Source organism: Sesamum indicum, unplaced genomic scaffold, assembly GCF_000512975.1.
Source record: "Sesamum indicum cultivar Zhongzhi No. 13 unplaced genomic scaffold, S_indicum_v1.0 scaffold00183, whole genome shotgun sequence".
Lineage (NCBI taxonomy): Eukaryota > Viridiplantae > Streptophyta > Magnoliopsida > Lamiales > Pedaliaceae > Sesamum > Sesamum indicum.
Window position 1 is genome coordinate 8591 of NW_011628079.1, and position 18557 is coordinate 27147.

The 18557-nt window shown below is 37.1% G+C and overlaps 1 protein-coding gene across 1 annotated transcript; it reads right to left on the reverse strand.

Annotated features, from left to right (window-relative positions):
• Positions 1 to 2829: 2829 nt before the first annotated feature.
• Positions 2830 to 6290, reverse strand: LOC105179622 (pollen receptor-like kinase 4). Its single transcript, XM_011103266.2, has 3 exons — positions 5234 to 6290; positions 3691 to 4413; positions 2830 to 3605 (listed from the first exon to the last, which is right to left on the reverse strand). The coding sequence occupies exons 1-3, from the start codon at positions 5970 to 5972 to the stop codon at positions 3004 to 3006; spliced, it is 2064 nt and encodes a 687-aa protein (XP_011101568.1). The 5' UTR covers positions 5973 to 6290; the 3' UTR covers positions 2830 to 3003.
• Positions 6291 to 18557: the final 12267 nt, after the last annotated feature.

Consider the following 18557-nt stretch of genomic DNA (forward strand, 5'->3'; position numbering starts at 1 on the left):
CTCTTCATGGGCCAAATGCTTCTGGGTCATACACATCAATATGAATATTAGAAAAAAAAAAAAATGGGATTTGATTTTATGCAATTTCTGAAAATATGTATAATTTCTGTAGTATTATGAATATGTGCAATTTGGATAATTTTATTCAATTTATGTTAATTTAAGAAAATATGTGTAATTTTTTAAAATAAATTAAAAATATTTTAAATTTATTTTCTGAAAGTTTTGTATCTTTTCTGAAAATATTTTTGTAATGCTTTCAGTAATTTATGAAAATATATATTTATATATTTTTTGAAATTTAATTTAATTTTTATGTAATCTAATGAATAATAGAAAAGATTTGGGATCTATTTCTACATAATTTTTTAAAATATGTGTAATTTGATTAATTTTATGTAATTTGTGTTAATTTAAGAAAATATGTGTAATTTTACATTTTTTTTGTTAATTTGTATAATTTTACGTAATTTGTGTTAATTTATAATAATATTATTTACTATATTTGAAAAACTATAATTTTATACATAATATAACAAATTTAATAGTTATTGTTTTTTTAGGTTCCGACCACCTAGCCTAGCCCTCCGCCGTCTCAACAGTCCCAACCTCCAGTTGATACCCCAACGCCCGGGAAGAGGAAGAAGACTGTGGCGATGGGGAGCGTGATTTAAATAAATTAGGGTGGTTTATCTTTGTTCTTTTGTTTCAAATTTGAATATATCTGTATATTATGAATACAATTTTTAAATAGTGCTTTAATTTTGTTAATCATATTGTTACTATTTTCTTGCCGGATAAACTATATAGTATTTCACATTTAATAAAAAATTTATATCTAAAAAAATTCAACTAAATATTGTTGTTGTGAAATGTGGCCCAAAGATCCTATTAAAAGGCCCATAACTCGAACCACTGGACGGTTCACCTACCCACCTTGACCCGACCCGGTTTCGATTCAATAAAATTTCAGAATTCTCACGTCTCTTTTCTCTCTTATCTATGCACAAATCTCCATCTCTCTCTCTAGTTCCCTTGTTGCTTACATCTCTGAGATTTAAGTACTGGTAAAACATGGAGACTTACCATCCTTTCCTCTATAAAAGGACTTGACCCATTTCGGCTGAAATAGAGAATAAATATTCTTGCTCCTCCTTAGCAAAACAGCTTTGTGCGGAGCTTTGTGCAAAACCTATTTTTTGGTCTTAGTGACCGTGAGTTAGTGTGTTCTTAGTGATCGGAACCTTGGTGGTGTTCTTTTTTGGGTGGAGCAACTGTGGGTCGTGGTGATCGTAAAAACCGGTGCTTAGTGATCGAGTTCTACTGGATCTGGCAGATTTGAGCCTATCTTCAATATATATTGAGTTTGTTTGATTTCTGATTTTTCCATTATATTTATTCTTTGTGATATTTGTAATAAGTAATTGTATCCAAGGAGTTTTGTACTCCTTGTCGCTGTAATAGTGGAATAGGGTTCTCTGATATACGAGGTTCCCACCCAACAATTGTAAACATATATATTATAATAAATAAATTATGTAAAAATGTATTATATTTGTACGACTTCTTTAATGATTTTACGAATAAACTTCATTATGACAAAACCTGGATAAATTCCTAAAGCCGTTCCAATAATTTCAAAGAACCGTACTAAAATGAGATACCAACACTAGTATGTCTCCGTATAAAATCGCTCCAAAGGTAGTTCCAAAAATGGTCTAATAAATTTAAAGTAGCCGTTCCAAAAAAAATTTCAAAGTCAATTTTTGCATTTGGTCAATTATTGTAACGGTTATGTTGTTCCAAAGGCCGTTCCAAAAATGGTCTAATAAATTTAAAGTAGCCGTTCCAAAAAAAATTTCAAAGTCAATTTTTGCATTTGGTCAATTATTGTAACGGTTATGTTGGCCATTATAACATCTAGTACAATTAGGAATGACTTTGTTTAGAGCTGTTACAATATTTTTGTAACGACTAAAATATTCGCGGAAGGACTTCCATTCCAAAAGCCATTCCAAATTAATAAAAACTGTTATAAAATTAAAAATGACCGTTCTAAAAGTTGTTCTAATAAAATATTTTTTTGGTAGTGTATCTGATGTTCCTGTGATGGAATGCAGGAAAAGTAGAAAGCTACAACAGCCCAAACAACCATACTTACGAGTGAAATGCAGAAATGGGATTAAATGTGTCGAGTTTTGTCAATTTTTGAACCAAATTAAAATTTTCGTAAAATAAAGGACTAAAAGTGTTGCCCCCTATCTTATGGAACTAAAATTGTCGATTGTCCGTAGATTTTCCTTCCAAAATGTTTGACTCACGTGTCATTTCTATCTATTTTGTGACAAAAATCTCGGCATGAAACTAAATGTATCAAATTTTTTCAATTTTGTGAGTAAACTTAGAGTAAACTTATATTCTCCTAAAGCAAATGGCTAAGTGTTGCCTAGTTCCACTTACTTCAGTTAGTTGAATTAGATACACTGGCAACTCAGCGGCTAGACTTCGAGAAGGGCTTTTTAGAGGGTGGGTTTGAATTATGCTCCTGATAGAGTGCAATTATATGCAATATCTACTTTTTCCATCCATTGAATGCCATGAATCTTTATTCTCCACAGGTTCTGAACCCAAGCATTTTTTCTTCTATATGAACATAACACTATATTTTCCAAAACTTGAATTTGATTTAAAAATGGACATAAAGTGATAAATCAAATCTAGCGTGCAGGAGCGAGTGCATATAAATCCCAATCTACAACAAAATAGTGAATTGTAATTTTCCCTAAGCAAGCATGATTCTAACTAATTTGTGCAATCCCACACAACATCTAAATTCGGTCCCAAGCAACACATGGGAAAGGGTACGTACATATACTACGATTCCACATTGCAATGAAGGTCAAGATAAAACATTGGAACTCGATTCGTACAGAAGAAATCAACGTCTGATCCCAGAAGAAATAAGAAGGAAGTGATATCAAAAATTAATTAAGGGATATATCCTTAATTAATGTCAGCGGATGACTCTTGTACTTGTTCAATTTGGTTTAGTGCCTCCTCCAAATCCCACCTCTTTTCCTGGTCCTCTTCGCAACAAGCTATTCCAATTTGCAAAAGCTTCTCCATTTCAGGTCTGCAGCGTTCTGTGCTGATCTCCATTTCTTTGTCAAAAACTTGGGTACTACTGCTGTTGCTTGCTTCTTGAACAATGGCATTGATCCATGCAGATAAGTCAGCAGCAATTTGACCTTGACCATAGCTTTGGGCAATCACGAACTTGCCTGTTAAAGTCTCTAATATCAAAATCCCTAAGCACCATACATCTGTTTTCTTACAAGTTCGGCCAGTTTTGGTATATTCTGGAGACTTGTAAGCCACAAGGATTTGGTGGACTTGGCCGGGATTCACCACTGGCACTAGAGTATAGTCCATCAACAGGGGGTTGAAGTTATTGTCCAGAAGTACATTTGATGATTTCAGGTGGCCATGCGGGACAGTTAAGCTCTGAAGCTCAGCATGAAGATAAGCTAGCCCCTTGGCTACTCCCTTAATGATTTTTAACCTCTTTGCCCAACTAAGACCAGGCTGCTCGGCCGAATGTTTGCCTGCAAGGAAGTACGTTGAATTAGTTATTATGGAGTAATAATTAATGCAGCTAGCACGAAATCATATTTCCTTGTTTGTACGAACCGTGAAGGTGCTTGGCCAAACTGCCATTGTTCACATAGTCAAAGACCAAGAGCTTCTCTTCTTTACGATACAAATAAGCAACCAATGGAAGTAGATTGAGGTGTTTGAGTCTGCCTAATCTTCTCATGTGCTCGTGGAAGTCTTCCTTTGCCACGTTGTTCATTTGCTTGAACCTTTTCACAACCAATGCCTCACCATCCACCAGTACTGCCTTATATGAAGCGCCAAAGTTGCCGCTTCCCAATACTTCCGCCGATGCTCTCATCAAGTCCTGCAGGTCAAATTTTTGTCTATCGTCTCTGACAAATGACAGTTTACCTGCCTGCTGTTGTGGTGGTTGTGCTTGTGCTTGTTGTTCGACTTTCCTCACTCCGCCACTTATCTGGTCGACTTGGGTAGCAGTAGCTGCAGTTGTAGTTGCAGTTGTTCCCACCCCTACTGCCGCCGACACACTCTTATCATCATAGGGTGTCGCCATTTCCCTCCCTAGTTGTGGTGTTGGGCTCCTGCGGCTCCGCAAGATCAGGACGAGGATCAATACGATTAGAAACAGACCCAGCATGGCAGACACAATGATTATTGCAATTCTTGTGGGGGATAACTTATTCTGATTTGTTGCATCAGCTGCTGGACCGGGAGAATGAAGAGACGGCTCCAAGTCGGATGGGGGGATTGTAGGGTCACATGTTGTCGTCAGAGGCTTCCCACACAAACCTTTGTTGCCTGCAAGATGCATATATAATAGGTGATCGGACACGTATTCAAGTCATGTAATTGTCTCTTATACATATTTGATATACAAATAAAGAATTGTACAATTAAAGAGATACGACCTAGGGAATAACAAGACTAAAAAATGAAGGGAGAACCAACTATAACCATGAACGACCTTGCTAATAATATACGAGCTCTAGAGGAGGGATTTTTCTACTTGAAAACCCACATTACTAATGAAAAGACTTTATGGACTTTAGGGCCTTAATAAACATATAATATATAACATCCATATAACCTCAATCGTATTTAGAAAAATTAGATGATCATGAAAGAGGTGTTCTCTATATATATATATATTAAAAGGTATTAAAATACGCTAATTATTTCTCGTAACGGAATATTTAATTATCTACATACATACACGATTTTATTGTAATTTTATTAGTCCTAAAATTATAAAACTTTGGCATGCTAATCTTGTAGAAGTGATTTTGACAATTTAGTTTTCTAGTTTATAAAATTTTCGCGAGTTGGGGACAAATATTACTATAATTTCAAAAAATTCATTGAAAAATCACATGTCCACGTCATATAACAACTTAAATTTCACGAGCTTTTATACTGATTCCGATATATTGAAACTGCCATACACGTGGCTGCACATGGGATGGTACGAATGCTAAAATTTTCAATAATAAGTGTCCTCAATCCACATAAAATAAATAATTAATGGACTAGATTTGCAATTGCACTTTTACCGTGTCCATGTTACTACGAAAGCACGGAAAACGTATTTATTTATGCACATGATATGTAGCGTGCTTACCTGAGAAGGAGTTTGGATCCAATTTTGCTAGAGGTGCAGGGATTGGACCCTCCAATAGATTGTTAGCAACATTGAGAATTTTGAGATTGTCTGAGCTAATTGCTGGTATGGTACCCGTGAATTGATTGTTCTCAAGCCTCAACTCTATTAGTTTAGGGGACTCAAGAGACGACGGAATGTGACCTGTAAATTTGTTGTTTGCCAAATGAACCTTCTTCAAAGAAGTCATACCCTTAAAAGCATCATCCGGAATCTCACCAGTAAACTGATTGTTAGACAAATACAAGGACTTGAGGGCACCAAGCTTCCTCCAATCTGGCATGGCCCCCTCAAAGTTATTGTTCATGAAGCTCAGAGTCCGCAAGAAACGCAGGGAAATAAGAGAATTGACGTCGATTTGGCCCTTGAGGTTCATATTTTCTAGCTGTAAACCCCAAACATAGCCACTGAAGCAGAGAATGCCAGTCCACTCCGAAACATTCCCCGAACATGGAGGTTTGATTGGAGTCCAATCGGCAAGACCGGGATCCGCATTTACCAGGGCGGTTTTGAACTTCATGAGAGCTACCGATTGGTTTTCTTCTGCCCCCAATACATGATAGGATGAAGACGAGAACACCAGCTGCTGCACCAATAGCATGATAATTGCAAAGGTGGATGAAGAAGAAATACTGTTGCATGTTGTTGGAGGTAGGCGTGGGCGCACAGGAAAGGGTGCAGCTTGCGCGCCCGTCGGCATTGTTAACCTTGCTGATTAACTTCCTTTGCTTTGTTATACATAGGAACAGGGCCGGGATAGAAAAATTGTTGGATTTGAATTCAGTCTGAAGGCTCTCGATCGTCACACACAATAAAACTTGTTGATGCCCGGAGGTTATTGATTTGGATATTCTCTCTTTTTCCTTCCTTTCTTCTATTATTTTTTTAGTTTTCCCTGAAACTTTCCTTCATTTTTTGGCAGGAAAGAGATACGTACAGAAAGGAACAAAGGCACGCATCAACCAATCTGTAGATTGGTGGTTGTGAAAATAGAGGACGTAATTCGGGTGGAATTAGGAGTGAGAAGCAAAGAATGGAATGCAACAATTAACGATATTTGGGAGATTTTGTACGTGCTAGAGATACCGTAGCCCAAACCTTTAATTTTTAACTAAAAATAGACCAATTATCACCTAACATCACCTTTTATTTCCTTCTCACTTGTCTTAATTTTTTAATAAACAAGTGATTTTATATGAATATGCCTTGTCGTCTAGCAAATAAATTGTTTTACCATACAGTCTTGATTTACATGATATAATATTATTTATTTAAGATTTTATTGATCTCATATGCTAAAAACGATAATATACCTGGACTTCCACGATTTGGGATTGTTTTGGATTGATTTCAAAAAGTGGATTTGCATATAAGAATTCTTGCGCAGATATATTAGGAAATTAGAAATACGCTCGAATTTGTTTATGAGTATTTATGGTTTTTTTGTTTTTTTGTTAGTGGTCACATAAAACTTTTAAATAATTGAAAAATACAAAAGTATATAATTTTAATTTACATATACATTAAGATATATAAGTTAAGTATATATCCATTGGAAATAAATGTATAGACAAAATTATTTTCAGCCGTTAACTTTACCGATTATTAATTTTAGTCCTCTACGTATGTATTTATAAATTTTGTCCTTCAATTTACAAAAATAATGAAATTAAATTCTCCGGTGGTCGGAAATTTTAATTTTTTTCCCAAAAACATGACATAGCTGACATGTCGAATATGCTTTGGGATCTTTTAATTAGTCCTATGTGGCAAGAAAGAAGTTAGCAGCAATTGTGGAGCCAGAAAATTAGCTTAGTACTAAAAGAATTTAATTAAATTTTTTGGTAATAAAAATAATAAATTCGAAAAAAAATTATTATAATTGTAATTGCAAATTATACAATGATATAAATAAAACTATTTATTATAACTACTACTCTAAAAATAAGTGACGAGTTGAAATGTACAAGTTTCCATATTTTGAAAATGTTGCAATGCAAGATATCAGACTTTAAGAGATGAAAATCAAAAACCGAAAAATATCTCTCAATAATTCTCAACTTTTAGAGACTAAAATAATTTTTGTCTTAAATTATAAAATAAATTTACAAAAATAAGCAATTATTTTTCACGAATTGGCATGTTCGATAATAATTAAAAAAATAAAATTATAAAAAATTATGTCTCTGATTCTATCGCAATTAAATAAAAAGTTTAATAAGAAAATATTTTGTGACACCCCCAACGTAATTACAGTTCATCTCATAAGAAATTACCATTTAACCCGATAAGATAGTTCGTAAGTTCACTAATACATTAAATAACCCTCATAGAATGAATATGTCATCAAAATCCTATATTCAATCCTCAACCCTAGTCTTTGTGAATGTAAGGAAAGGAGAAAAGTGAAATTTCTAGTTATTACAAAAGTGTAAACACAAATTCACTTAAACTGTAACACATAAGTAATTATGTAGCTAGAGCTCCCAACTCAAGATTTTATTGATGACCCATCCATTAATATTGATGATCGTCTAGTCACTATGGTCTATCCCCTAAAAAAAAATACGTGGCAAAGGATAAGTTGCCAACTCAGTAAGTATAGTTAATTATTATATATATGTGTGTGTGTATACATACCCAACAAGTAAATACAATCACACCCACCATTAAATATTCGTCATATAATAACAACATAAAAAGTAATACACACACACACTATCACATATCAGTCCATGACATCACATATGACGTTATCGTTTATTTTCTTAGGGCCCAAGCTTGACTACCTCATTTAATGATTTTTGTCGGCCATCAACATTTTAATCAATATCATACAGTATACAACACAGGATACCCGTCAAATGTGACATCCCCACACCTCCTTTAGTATGTAGCAATATCAGCACAAGATATCATAATATTCATAGCATCCCCACACCACCCAAATGTGTAGCTATCAGCATAGAATATTCCCCGCTACCCATAATACCCCCCATTACCCTTCGCGTCATGGTACCTAGCTTTATATCAATTTTTTTGTATTTATATCACGTTATCAATTACATAATCATGACAGCCCACAACTCGTCATCAACTAAATTATTGATTATGCCTTGGAGAGGTAAGCCATCTTTTTATCTCAATTCACAATATTTTCATCATTTAATTTTATCGAACAATCAAATATAATATAACACATGTTAGATAGGTGATCAGAAAGCTATTTGGATTTGCGGTTTTGGGAACCATTTAGCAATTTTTATGAATGTGATATAATCTTGATGATTGTAGTAAGCATTTATTTATGGCACCATGTGTTTCTTGTGCTTACTATTTACATTGAACAGGCGTTTTAACGTTACAACAAATGCCCACAGACCAATTGAATAACCCACGTTGTTGGATTGCGCATTGGATGACAACTGTGAAATCAACTTTGAGGGTTGGTCTACAAAGTTCCAAGTCGAGAACCTCGAGACTGGGCATCGAGAGTCCTATAGAGACTTGAACTAAGTATTACATTCATTGGAAGAGTGTTGTGTTTCATCCGCGACATACATGGGATGTCTATGTAATTTTAGTGGATTAGTTGACAAGGTTGTCGTTAGAATAGGTGACTTGAAAGCCAATTGGATTGGGATGCTTGTAATCTATTCTGACAATAACTCGATTTTATGTAATATTATTCAGTGAATAAAATGAGTATTTGCTATTGGCATCTCATTTGTTGTGCTCATTACATTTATGTTTTCATTTCTTTCAAACATCACAACAAAGCCCACAAACCACCTTGACAATCGTGCAACAGTTGGACTGTGCATTAGATGGCGGTCATGAAACCAACTGTTTAGGGTTGGGTCTGAAATGTTCCAAGTCGAGGACCACAAGAATGGGCATCGAAGTGTCCTATGTAATCTTGCATTAAAAGTCATTTGATGAGTGTCGTATTTCATCGGCGACAGATATGGGATGTCTATACGATCTTAATAGGTCGATTGACTAGGTGTCGAATCGACTGAACTGACTCGCGAGAATCGTCATATTGAAGCTTTGGAGGCTTGGTCGGTATGACCTAAGTCCCCGACTCCGATAGTACTAGAGTAGTCCTCAGACTTGAGAAATCACGACAGTCACGTGCATGCGATGATTGTATCTTAGATTTGTGCGAAAGGTGATCATGTCTCAGACATAGTCATCATAAGCCTTGCCTAGTGCATTCAAAGTATGTAGCGTCGACGGTGAGTTCTAAGAAACGGATTTGTCCCCTATCAAAATTTTATAGAGGTATCTCCTATGCACTTGGAGATGCGTTAACGCTCTATAAACCTGTGGTCACAGTCATTGGTCGAATAAGAAAACGAGGTTCTTATATCGAACAATTCGGCGTAATGTGATTTCAAGTATTAAGCATAGACGCTTTGTCTAGGATGGGAACCAACGCCTCGATTTCATGCCCTAGACTAAGGCCGGGAGACGGTAGACAGAAGGACCGTACACTTATAGACTCTGGAGCCTAAAAGTTCACAAGGATTTTCGCTTAGTCTTTAGTGCCACAAACCATTGCTAGGCAGCCACCCATGGTGACAGGCTTTCTTGAACAAGGGTTGATCGAAAATTATTAATTAAATTAGATTTAATTAATAATAGTCTTGGACACTAGCCCAAATCTAGTTGTACGTTGAACCTAAAGAGTCACACACAAATCATCGAGAAGGGACGAGGAATTAATTAAAAATTGATTCCATAAGTAATTATTAGAGAATGATCCGTTGGATCGATAAGCCCAAGGATAAATTAATTGGATTAATTTATATTGGATTGCCCATATTATTTAATAAGTTGGACTTATTATTTAATGAAGGCTTATTGGGTTCATATATTTTATTGGATTAAATTTATGATGAACTTAATTAAGTGGGCTTTAATTAATTGGATCTGGTATCTTAATTAATTAAAATTGGCCTAAGCACATTAATTAAGTTGGTGGAAATGATTGAAAAAAAAATATTGACTAACAAAATCACTTTTAAAAGTGTCATGTTAGTCATCCTTTATTGGGAATAAAGGGTTTTATTACCTTATGGATGGTTAAATGAATCTCGACATATTTTAATACACTCATTCAAGGTATACATATGTGTATTAGTTATTTAGAATAACTAATGAATACATAACAAAGCAAGAAATATAATTTCCCCTCCATTATTCACTCCACTCAACAGAACTCCCCTCTTGTGCACACTTGGTGTATTCTTCTCCTTAATTCTTTTCTAGCAAATTAAATTGAGGAATTCCAAGCTCTAGTATGGTGTGGATGCGACTTTAGAGGATCTCTACAATGAGGCATTGGGTGAACGAATCAATGAAGGAGTTTCGTAATAAATCAAGAAATGATAATTCTTGATTTATGATTTTTGTTCCTCTTATTTTACATTCAACCATTGGCCCCATTAATTTCATTATCATTTATTTTTATTAATAATATCGAATGCCTAGAAACTCCAAGGGTACACCCCTTGGAACTATGATTTTATTACGTTTTCATTTTAATTTACACACTTCATTTTAACTGCTCCGCTTGCGCGTTCTCAGGCCGATCCACTTGCACTTCATTGTGCCTTTCAGTTGTTAACTGATTGAACTAACTCGTGGCAATCGTTATATGAAAGCCCTGGAGGCTTGGTCGGTATGACTTGAATTCCCGATTCCGATAATACAGGATTAGTTGTTGGACTTGAGGAATCATGGCAGTGGCATGTATATGATGGTTATATATTAGATCTGGCGAGAGATTACTGCATCTTTGATGTGGTCGTTATAAGCCTGGTCCAGTGTAGTCGAAGTATATAGCGAGAACGGTGGATTTCAAGATAGAATTCGTTCCTTATCAGTATATGTTGGATATATCTCCTATACGCTCTGACATGGTTTAGACTCTCTAAGTCTATGGCCATAGCGATTGATCGAATAGAAAACGATTTTCTTTGTCGATCAATAGAGTAAACACATCTCAAATATTCAACATAGTTGCCTGGTCCAGGATGGAAACCGACACCCAATTCCATACCCTGGACTAAGGTCAGGAGATGGTCGACGGAAAAATCGGACCTGTATGGCACTCGAGAGCCTAAATGTTCACGCCAGTATTCACCTAGTCTCTAGTGCCATGAACCGTTGCTATACGACCACCCATGGTGATGGGCATTTCCGATTAATAGTTAATTGGAAATGATTAATTAAATTAGATTAGTTAATTATTCGTGTTGGACATAACGCCTGAGTCTAGCTTAGGGTGAACTTAAAGAGTCACACACAAATCACAATAGAATTGATGAAATTAATTCGAGAAGAAACGAATTAATTTAATTGAAATAATTGGATCATTTATTTAATAATCCATTTGATGGATGGCTCAAGAATTAATTAATTGAATTAATTAATTTTTTAGCTTAACACCTTTAAATTAATTGAATTAATTTATTAAGTTTAGGTTAATTAATTGATTGGATCAATTAATTGGTGTTTGGGCTTATATTTATTTAATTAGATTAAATAAATTTTTGGACTTAATTGAGCTAAAATTAATTTAATTAATTATTTTCAATGAAGTTGGGCTTGATTTAATTTGATTAAATCAAGCCTAGTGCATACTTCAAGTCCAAGTACATTTGGGAGAGGTTGGAGCAAGTTAAGAAGGAGTTGAAACTCCTCAATATGATGAACATGATGGAGTGGTTATTTCATCATATTTGAAGGTTATATGGATGTTGGTGTATAGGTAGCCTTGAACGCAAACTTGGTAGTTATTGAATTTTGAATTCAATTGTGTGTGATATACAAAATTACACACGTATCCAACATAATAAAACACATGAGCCACGAATGTTTTTCTCCTTTTCTCTCTCAAAATGTTCTCCTTTTTCTTCTATGTTTAATTTGATTCAAGTTAGAATATAAAATAATCCAAAAGCATTAAACAATATTGTATGTTTGGAGTTGTTTTTCTTCTTATTTTGTACTATCTAACAATAGAAAAAGAACTATCTCTATTCATAGTATGGTGTGGAAAAATTAGAGGGGTTCTAATTTGGATCCTAAAGTGAACGAAGGAGGACTGAAAAGGGAAACAACGCACGTTGTGGCATGTTGTATTTCTATGCTTTTGTTTCATCCATTAGCCATATGTCTAGCATGCTTATATATTTGATGTGGTCGAGGTTTTTACAAAGGGATAAAATTTAGATTTTTACCTATGGCACAATTATACACCAGGTAAACACGATTGTCGAGGGAGGTCTTTTTACCAGAAAAATGGTCACTATTAATGAATAGTTCTTCCCTTAAAAAATTAATATTTTGGTATTTATAGAAGTGTTGGAAGTTATACGGTGCGGTGGGTTGCATTTGTTTGATGTGTGCCTCATATATGTTAAATTACTTTTCTACCCTTGTAGGTTAATATTTTTTACTAATATACACCATACAACCCCCCACTCTCGAATGGAATATGTACTAGTTGGTGTAACATTTTGTCCGAGAGTAACACTTTTTTGAATTGAGTTTAACACATGGAAGTAGGTGGGTGGGGAGTCATTTATTTCATTGGCGGTGTGCGAATACGCTTGGCCAATAGTGTGTGGTGCCCGGCTCGAGCTGCGCCTGGAAGTTCTGAGCTCCTAGTGGTGTTGCACCTCGAGCCCGGGGTGCAAGGGTGCTTGAGGTGGTGCGGGGTGCACCAGGTGGTGCACCATGACCTTGGTAGATGAGCTCTCCAGCATTTTATGGGCGTATCGGACGATGCCAAGAACTCCCACAGGAGAATCCCCGTTCAACCTATCTTACGGGACAGATGTCGTAGTGCCCGCAGAAATAGGAGAACTTAATTGGCGAGTGAAACATTACAACCTAAATTACAATGAGTAAGAATTAAGGATGAACCTATACTTTGACGAAGAGACCAGAGAAAAAGCCGTAATTAGGGTCGCTATGTATAGAACCAGAATGGCTAAGGCGTACAATGCGAGAGTCAAGCCAAGAATTTTCAAGTGGGAGATCTGGTGATGCGAAAAGCCAAGGCTTTGGGCCCCATTGGGAAGTTGGTTCCCAAGTGGGAAGGCCCTTAGAGGTGGTGAATGCAGGGGCGTACAAGTTGCAGCAACTCGATGGAAAGAACATCCCTCGGATATGGAACATCGCTAATCTCAAGAAGTATTACTGTTAAGTTCTCTGGGTAGTTTTAACAAAAGGATAAAATTGAAATTTTCACCTACGGCACAATAATCACTAGGTGAACACAATTGTCGAGGAAGGTCTTTTTGCCACAAAAAATGGTCACTATCAATTAATAGTCCTTCCCTTAAAAAATTAATTTTTGGTATTTATAGTAGTGTTGAAAGTTAAATGGTGTGGTAGGTTACATTTGTTTGATGTGTGACTCATATATGTTAAATTATTTTTTTACCCTTGTAGGTTAATATTATTTACTAATATACATCATACAGCCCCCACTCTCGGATGGAATATGCACTAGTCGGTGCAACATTTTGTCCGAGGGTAAACACTTTTCCAAATTCAGTTTAACACATAGAAGTAGGTGGGTGGGGAGTCATTTATTATTTTCAATTCATTGGGGGTGTGTGAATACACTTGGCCAACAGTATCTAGTGCCCGGCTCGAGCTAGCGCCTGGTGGTTCTGAGCTCCTAGTGGTGCTGCACCTCGAGCCCGGGGTGCAAGGGTGCTTGACGTGGTGCGGGGTGCACTAGGTGGCACGGGTGCTCGAGACAGTGCCTTGAGGTAGAGTGGGTCTTGGCTTGAGAGACCTCGACTGCGGGGCGAGCCCGGCTGGAAGCAGTGCCTCGAGCTGGGGGTGCACCTGCCTCGATCCGGGGCTGGGGCTGCACCACGATTGCAGGGTGCACCAGGGTATGCACCTGCCTCGAGCTGGGGCTCTCGGGCTCGAGGCATTATGCCTCGAGCTGGTGCACCGCCCTCACGCTGGGGGTGCTGCCTCGAGCTGGGGGTGCACCTCAGGCTCGAGGTATTGTATCTCGAGGTGGTGCAGCTCGAGCACACCTCGAGCCCCGCTCAAGTCTTCCAAATGTTGGAAGGAGGCGTATATTATTTTGAACCCAGGTCAAAAGGACGGAAAGTGGTGACTCCAACCATTATAGTATCCAGTATTTCTTTACAATATTTGTTCTCATTCTCTACTAGTAGAGGTTATTGAGAATTTATTCATTTGTTGCTGAATTCTTTCATTTTCATTTTTAGGAATTCGACGTAATCTTCAAGAGATGAGACTCCTCGTAAACAATTCTTACATGTGGTGATGGAGCCCCCCAAGACTTTGGAGAAGGTGAAGTGGCACATTTTTTTTTCAAGGACGTTGCCTCTTGGGGTGATTTTTTCACCATCTACTCGGTTGAAAATTTTGGTAGGTAACTTGATAGTATTCCATATTCATAAATGTAGTCACTACACTTACTAAGTTGTTGTTTTGTTCTCTTATGATTTATATTCATTAGATGTTGCCTCAATGGATGTTTTTGCTCATGCCCGAAAGTTAGGTTTTTACCAACTTTGGAAGGGGGGGCAAAAATTTCCGAGTCCAACATTTTTATAAGGAGACATTGCCAAAAGAATTTGATAAGGGAATGTTGTCTCAAATGATACTTCATGTCCCGGAGTCGGTTTTACCAACATCAAAGGCATGTAAAGTTTTCGAGGTGACATTACCGATGAGGATCTCAATGAAAGTTTTATTTAGGGGGTCCCGGGGCGATAGCGACTTTTCCCTATATGACAATGACGACTTTTGCCTCTAGGGTCCTCTTGAAACTTCGAGGATCTCTACGTCTAAATTCATTTGGTTTGTTGGGACTGCGACAAGAAAACTAACTTCATTACTTAAAATTCGGAATACAATATTTTAGGGAAAATCAAAAGGGGAGAAGGATATGTTGAGCTACTACTCGAGTTTTCTCCTATTGCAAGTGAAGGGCCAGAAAATAATTTTTCCCGCTACGTGAACTTAGAGTTACTCCTTCGTGGCTTCCTGATCTTTTTGAAGTCATGGGATGATTCCTACTGTGCGATAATTATCGTCATGAGGAGTTGTCACATTCGGCCCACGGTCAAATTGGCGTCCTTGTGGATAGTGATTGACATATTCCTTCAAGTGTCCCCGTTGGATCAATTTTTCTATCTCATTCTTCAGGTGATGGCATTCCTCCATCGTTTGTCCCCTGTCCCGATGAAAACAATAATACTTATCAGATTTGAGTCTCTTGGAGTTATCTTTCATCTTTGTTGGGCATTGACAGATTAGCCCTTGTTGTTCCGCCACCATTAATATCTCCCCCTAGGAGCATTCAAGGGGGTACAGTGAGCGAACCCCACCGGAGGTACATGCTTGCATTCCTCTTTCTTTTTCGGCTCCTTTTCCTCTTCCTGACCCTTCCTTTTGCTGCTAAGGGAAGGACCCAAAGCATTAGACTCCTAAATCCGGATGTATTTCTAGGAGCGCATGATTAAATCTTCCATAATGCTAGGGGACTTGCCGGCTATGGACTCCTTGAATCTTCCCGGTAGTAGGTTCTGTTGCATAATACTAGCCAACAACTCATGATTAACAAGGGGAACTTCATACGCTGCGTCCACGAATCTTTGGATGTAGTCTCTCAAAGTTTCACCCTCCCTTTGGCGAATGGTGAATAGAGATGCAACCGTTTTTAGAACTTTTTTGTTCATGAAGAAGTGATCCAAGAAATGCTGAACCAACTGGTTCTAGCGGGCAGTTGGTTGAACCAGGCTAATGCACGTTTCTAGAGCGTAGTGCGGGAAGATCTTGCAGTAAGCTGCGTCACTCAGATCGTAACAATCAATCTTGGCATAAAATTTGTCTAAGTGTTCTTGTGGCTCTCCCATTCCATCATATTCCGATAGATTCGAGACCTTGAGGCCTGTTGGAAGCGCTTCGGCTTGAATATTTGGGGCAAAAGGGCTATGTCTTGGAGGAGCTATGGCCAATGACAAGTAGGAATCCTCGATTCCTTTAGGTGGTGGGGGAGTGAAAGATTCTCGATTGCAGAGATTATGACCCCTGAGCCTGTGCAACTTCGGGCCTAGAGATCTTGTTGTTCACTTCCTCCCGCCTCTGCTCCTCCTCCTCGGGAGCCGAGGATAATTCTCGACTTCTGCAAGGGGAAGGAGGGGGCGGGTTTGCAGGTTGTTGCGCTACAAATTGGGCTATTGCTTGTGCCGCCACTCGAGTAGATGCGTTGCGTATCAGGGCAAGCAAAGCTTCTTGCGTCAGTTGGATCATCGATTCTTGAGGTGGAGCTTCCGGGGGGAGTGCTCTCCCCGGAGGCGCGGGCAGAGATTGTCGATGTGGTGGAGAAATCTCCCCATTGAGGGGTACTTGCTCATGCGTCAGGGGGGTTACCTTTTGAGGTGGTGATCGTTTGCGACGCGGGTCTTGTTCCACCAGGGCTCGAGACCTGGTTTGCATACTCAGTGTCGAGGTAAATATTCTCACAGACTGTGCCAATGATGTGATCGAGGTTTTTATAAAGGGATAAAATTGGAATTTTTACCAACGGTACAATTATACTCCAGGTGAACACGATTGTCGAGGGAGCTCTTTTTCTCAGGAAAAATGGTCACTATCAATGAATAATCCTTCCCTTAAAAAATTAATGCTGGAAGTTATATGGTATGGTGGGTTTCATTTGTTTGATGTGTGCCTCATATATGCTAAATTATTTTTTACCCTTGTAGGTTAATATTTTTTACCAATATACATTAATATTTGTTATTATGCTTTTGACAAACACCAAACGCCCATAAATTTCAAAGGGAACACCTCTTTGAACTATTTTAATTGTGTTTTTTTATTTCATGCTTCCGTTGTGTTCTCGGGCCCTTACCAAGTTTTTTCAACATAATTCATTAAATTTTACTTTACACATAATCGAAAATAACACATAACAACAACTTGATAGATTTACAACGTAATCCGACAAATAAACGACAATTAACGATCAAGTATATAATACATGTACATGTATCTATATATATATAGAATTTTTTCTTAAATATAACCTCATTTAAGCATATAAGGACAATTCTACAGACAACAATAGCATCCCTATAAATAAATAACAATTCGCTATAAAATATGCAACACAAATACATAAATATATATATATATATAAAATAAATTAACTATACTTACCTCAATCTTAAAATAATTATGTTATCAGAAGGTGTTGCTCAACTCTCTATTTTACACTACAAAAAATGGCAGAATCTGTAATGGCTTTTCTGGAATGGCCCAATACACACAGCCTTTGTAACGGCAAGGAGTTGCTGATGTCACTTAAAGGATAATGAAAATGAAAGTTTTTGTAACGGCCAAAAACCATTACAAATTTTGTGCCTAAATCTATTACAATGGCTGAGGGTAAAACTGCTACAAAGTGAATGAAAAGAAGGTGTTACAAGAACCGTGTTATTAGGAACGATTTTTCTATAAGAGCCATCCCAAAAGCCATTACAAAATAACAACTAGATTTTCTAATGGCTATCTTAGGTTTTCCAAAGGCCCTTACAAAAGCCGCTACAAAAAAACTTATTTATATATATATATATATATATATCTGCATTTCATTTCATTTGTTGTAATACATTTGATTAGGTTGTAGATTATTACTCGAATTTTGAACCGTCAACTAGTGCTGATCATCACTTAAGTTGTTTGACCAAGTAACAGAGACTAATATTATGAGTAAGATGTTATTTTCAATGTACATATATGTTAATTTGTGTACTCATGCATATACACGGACAGGTACATCTCGAGTTGAACTACACGGACAACGAGCTCCTCATGTATCATTTTTGGGGTCCAAGTGCAGAAGTTATATTGGTGCCTTGCTATTTTGTCAACGATTAAAACTTCCAGATAGAACGTCACAACATCGGCAAGTCAACAATGAATTGTGGGGCGTGTATCAAAAGTTCATCGTATACAGACAAGGACAAGGACAATGACTTATACAGAATCATCGAAGAGATCATTCAATCGACATATCCACTTATTCTACACTTGCACATTGTTTTGTTCAAGTGTTGTTGGGTCAATCCAGTAAGAGGTATGAAGGTAAACCCACACTATCACCTCGTTGATGTAAACTTCAAAAGGGTTTACCAAAAGGATGAGCAATTCATACTTGCACAACAAGCAGTAAATGTATACTATACTGACTACCCAAGTATGA

Coding starts and splice junctions, on each gene's coding strand:
- LOC105179622 (XM_011103266.2), bottom strand. CDS start 5,972: ATGCCGACGGGCGCGCAAGCTGCACCCTTTCCTGTGCGCCCACGCCTA. Junction 4,414..5,233: donor GGATCCAAACTCCTTCTCAG/GTAAGCACGCTA, acceptor TGCATCTTGCAG/GCAACAAAGGTTTGTGTGGG. Junction 3,606..3,690: donor TTTGGCCAAGCACCTTCACG/GTTCGTACAAAC, acceptor ACTTCCTTGCAG/GCAAACATTCGGCCGAGCAG.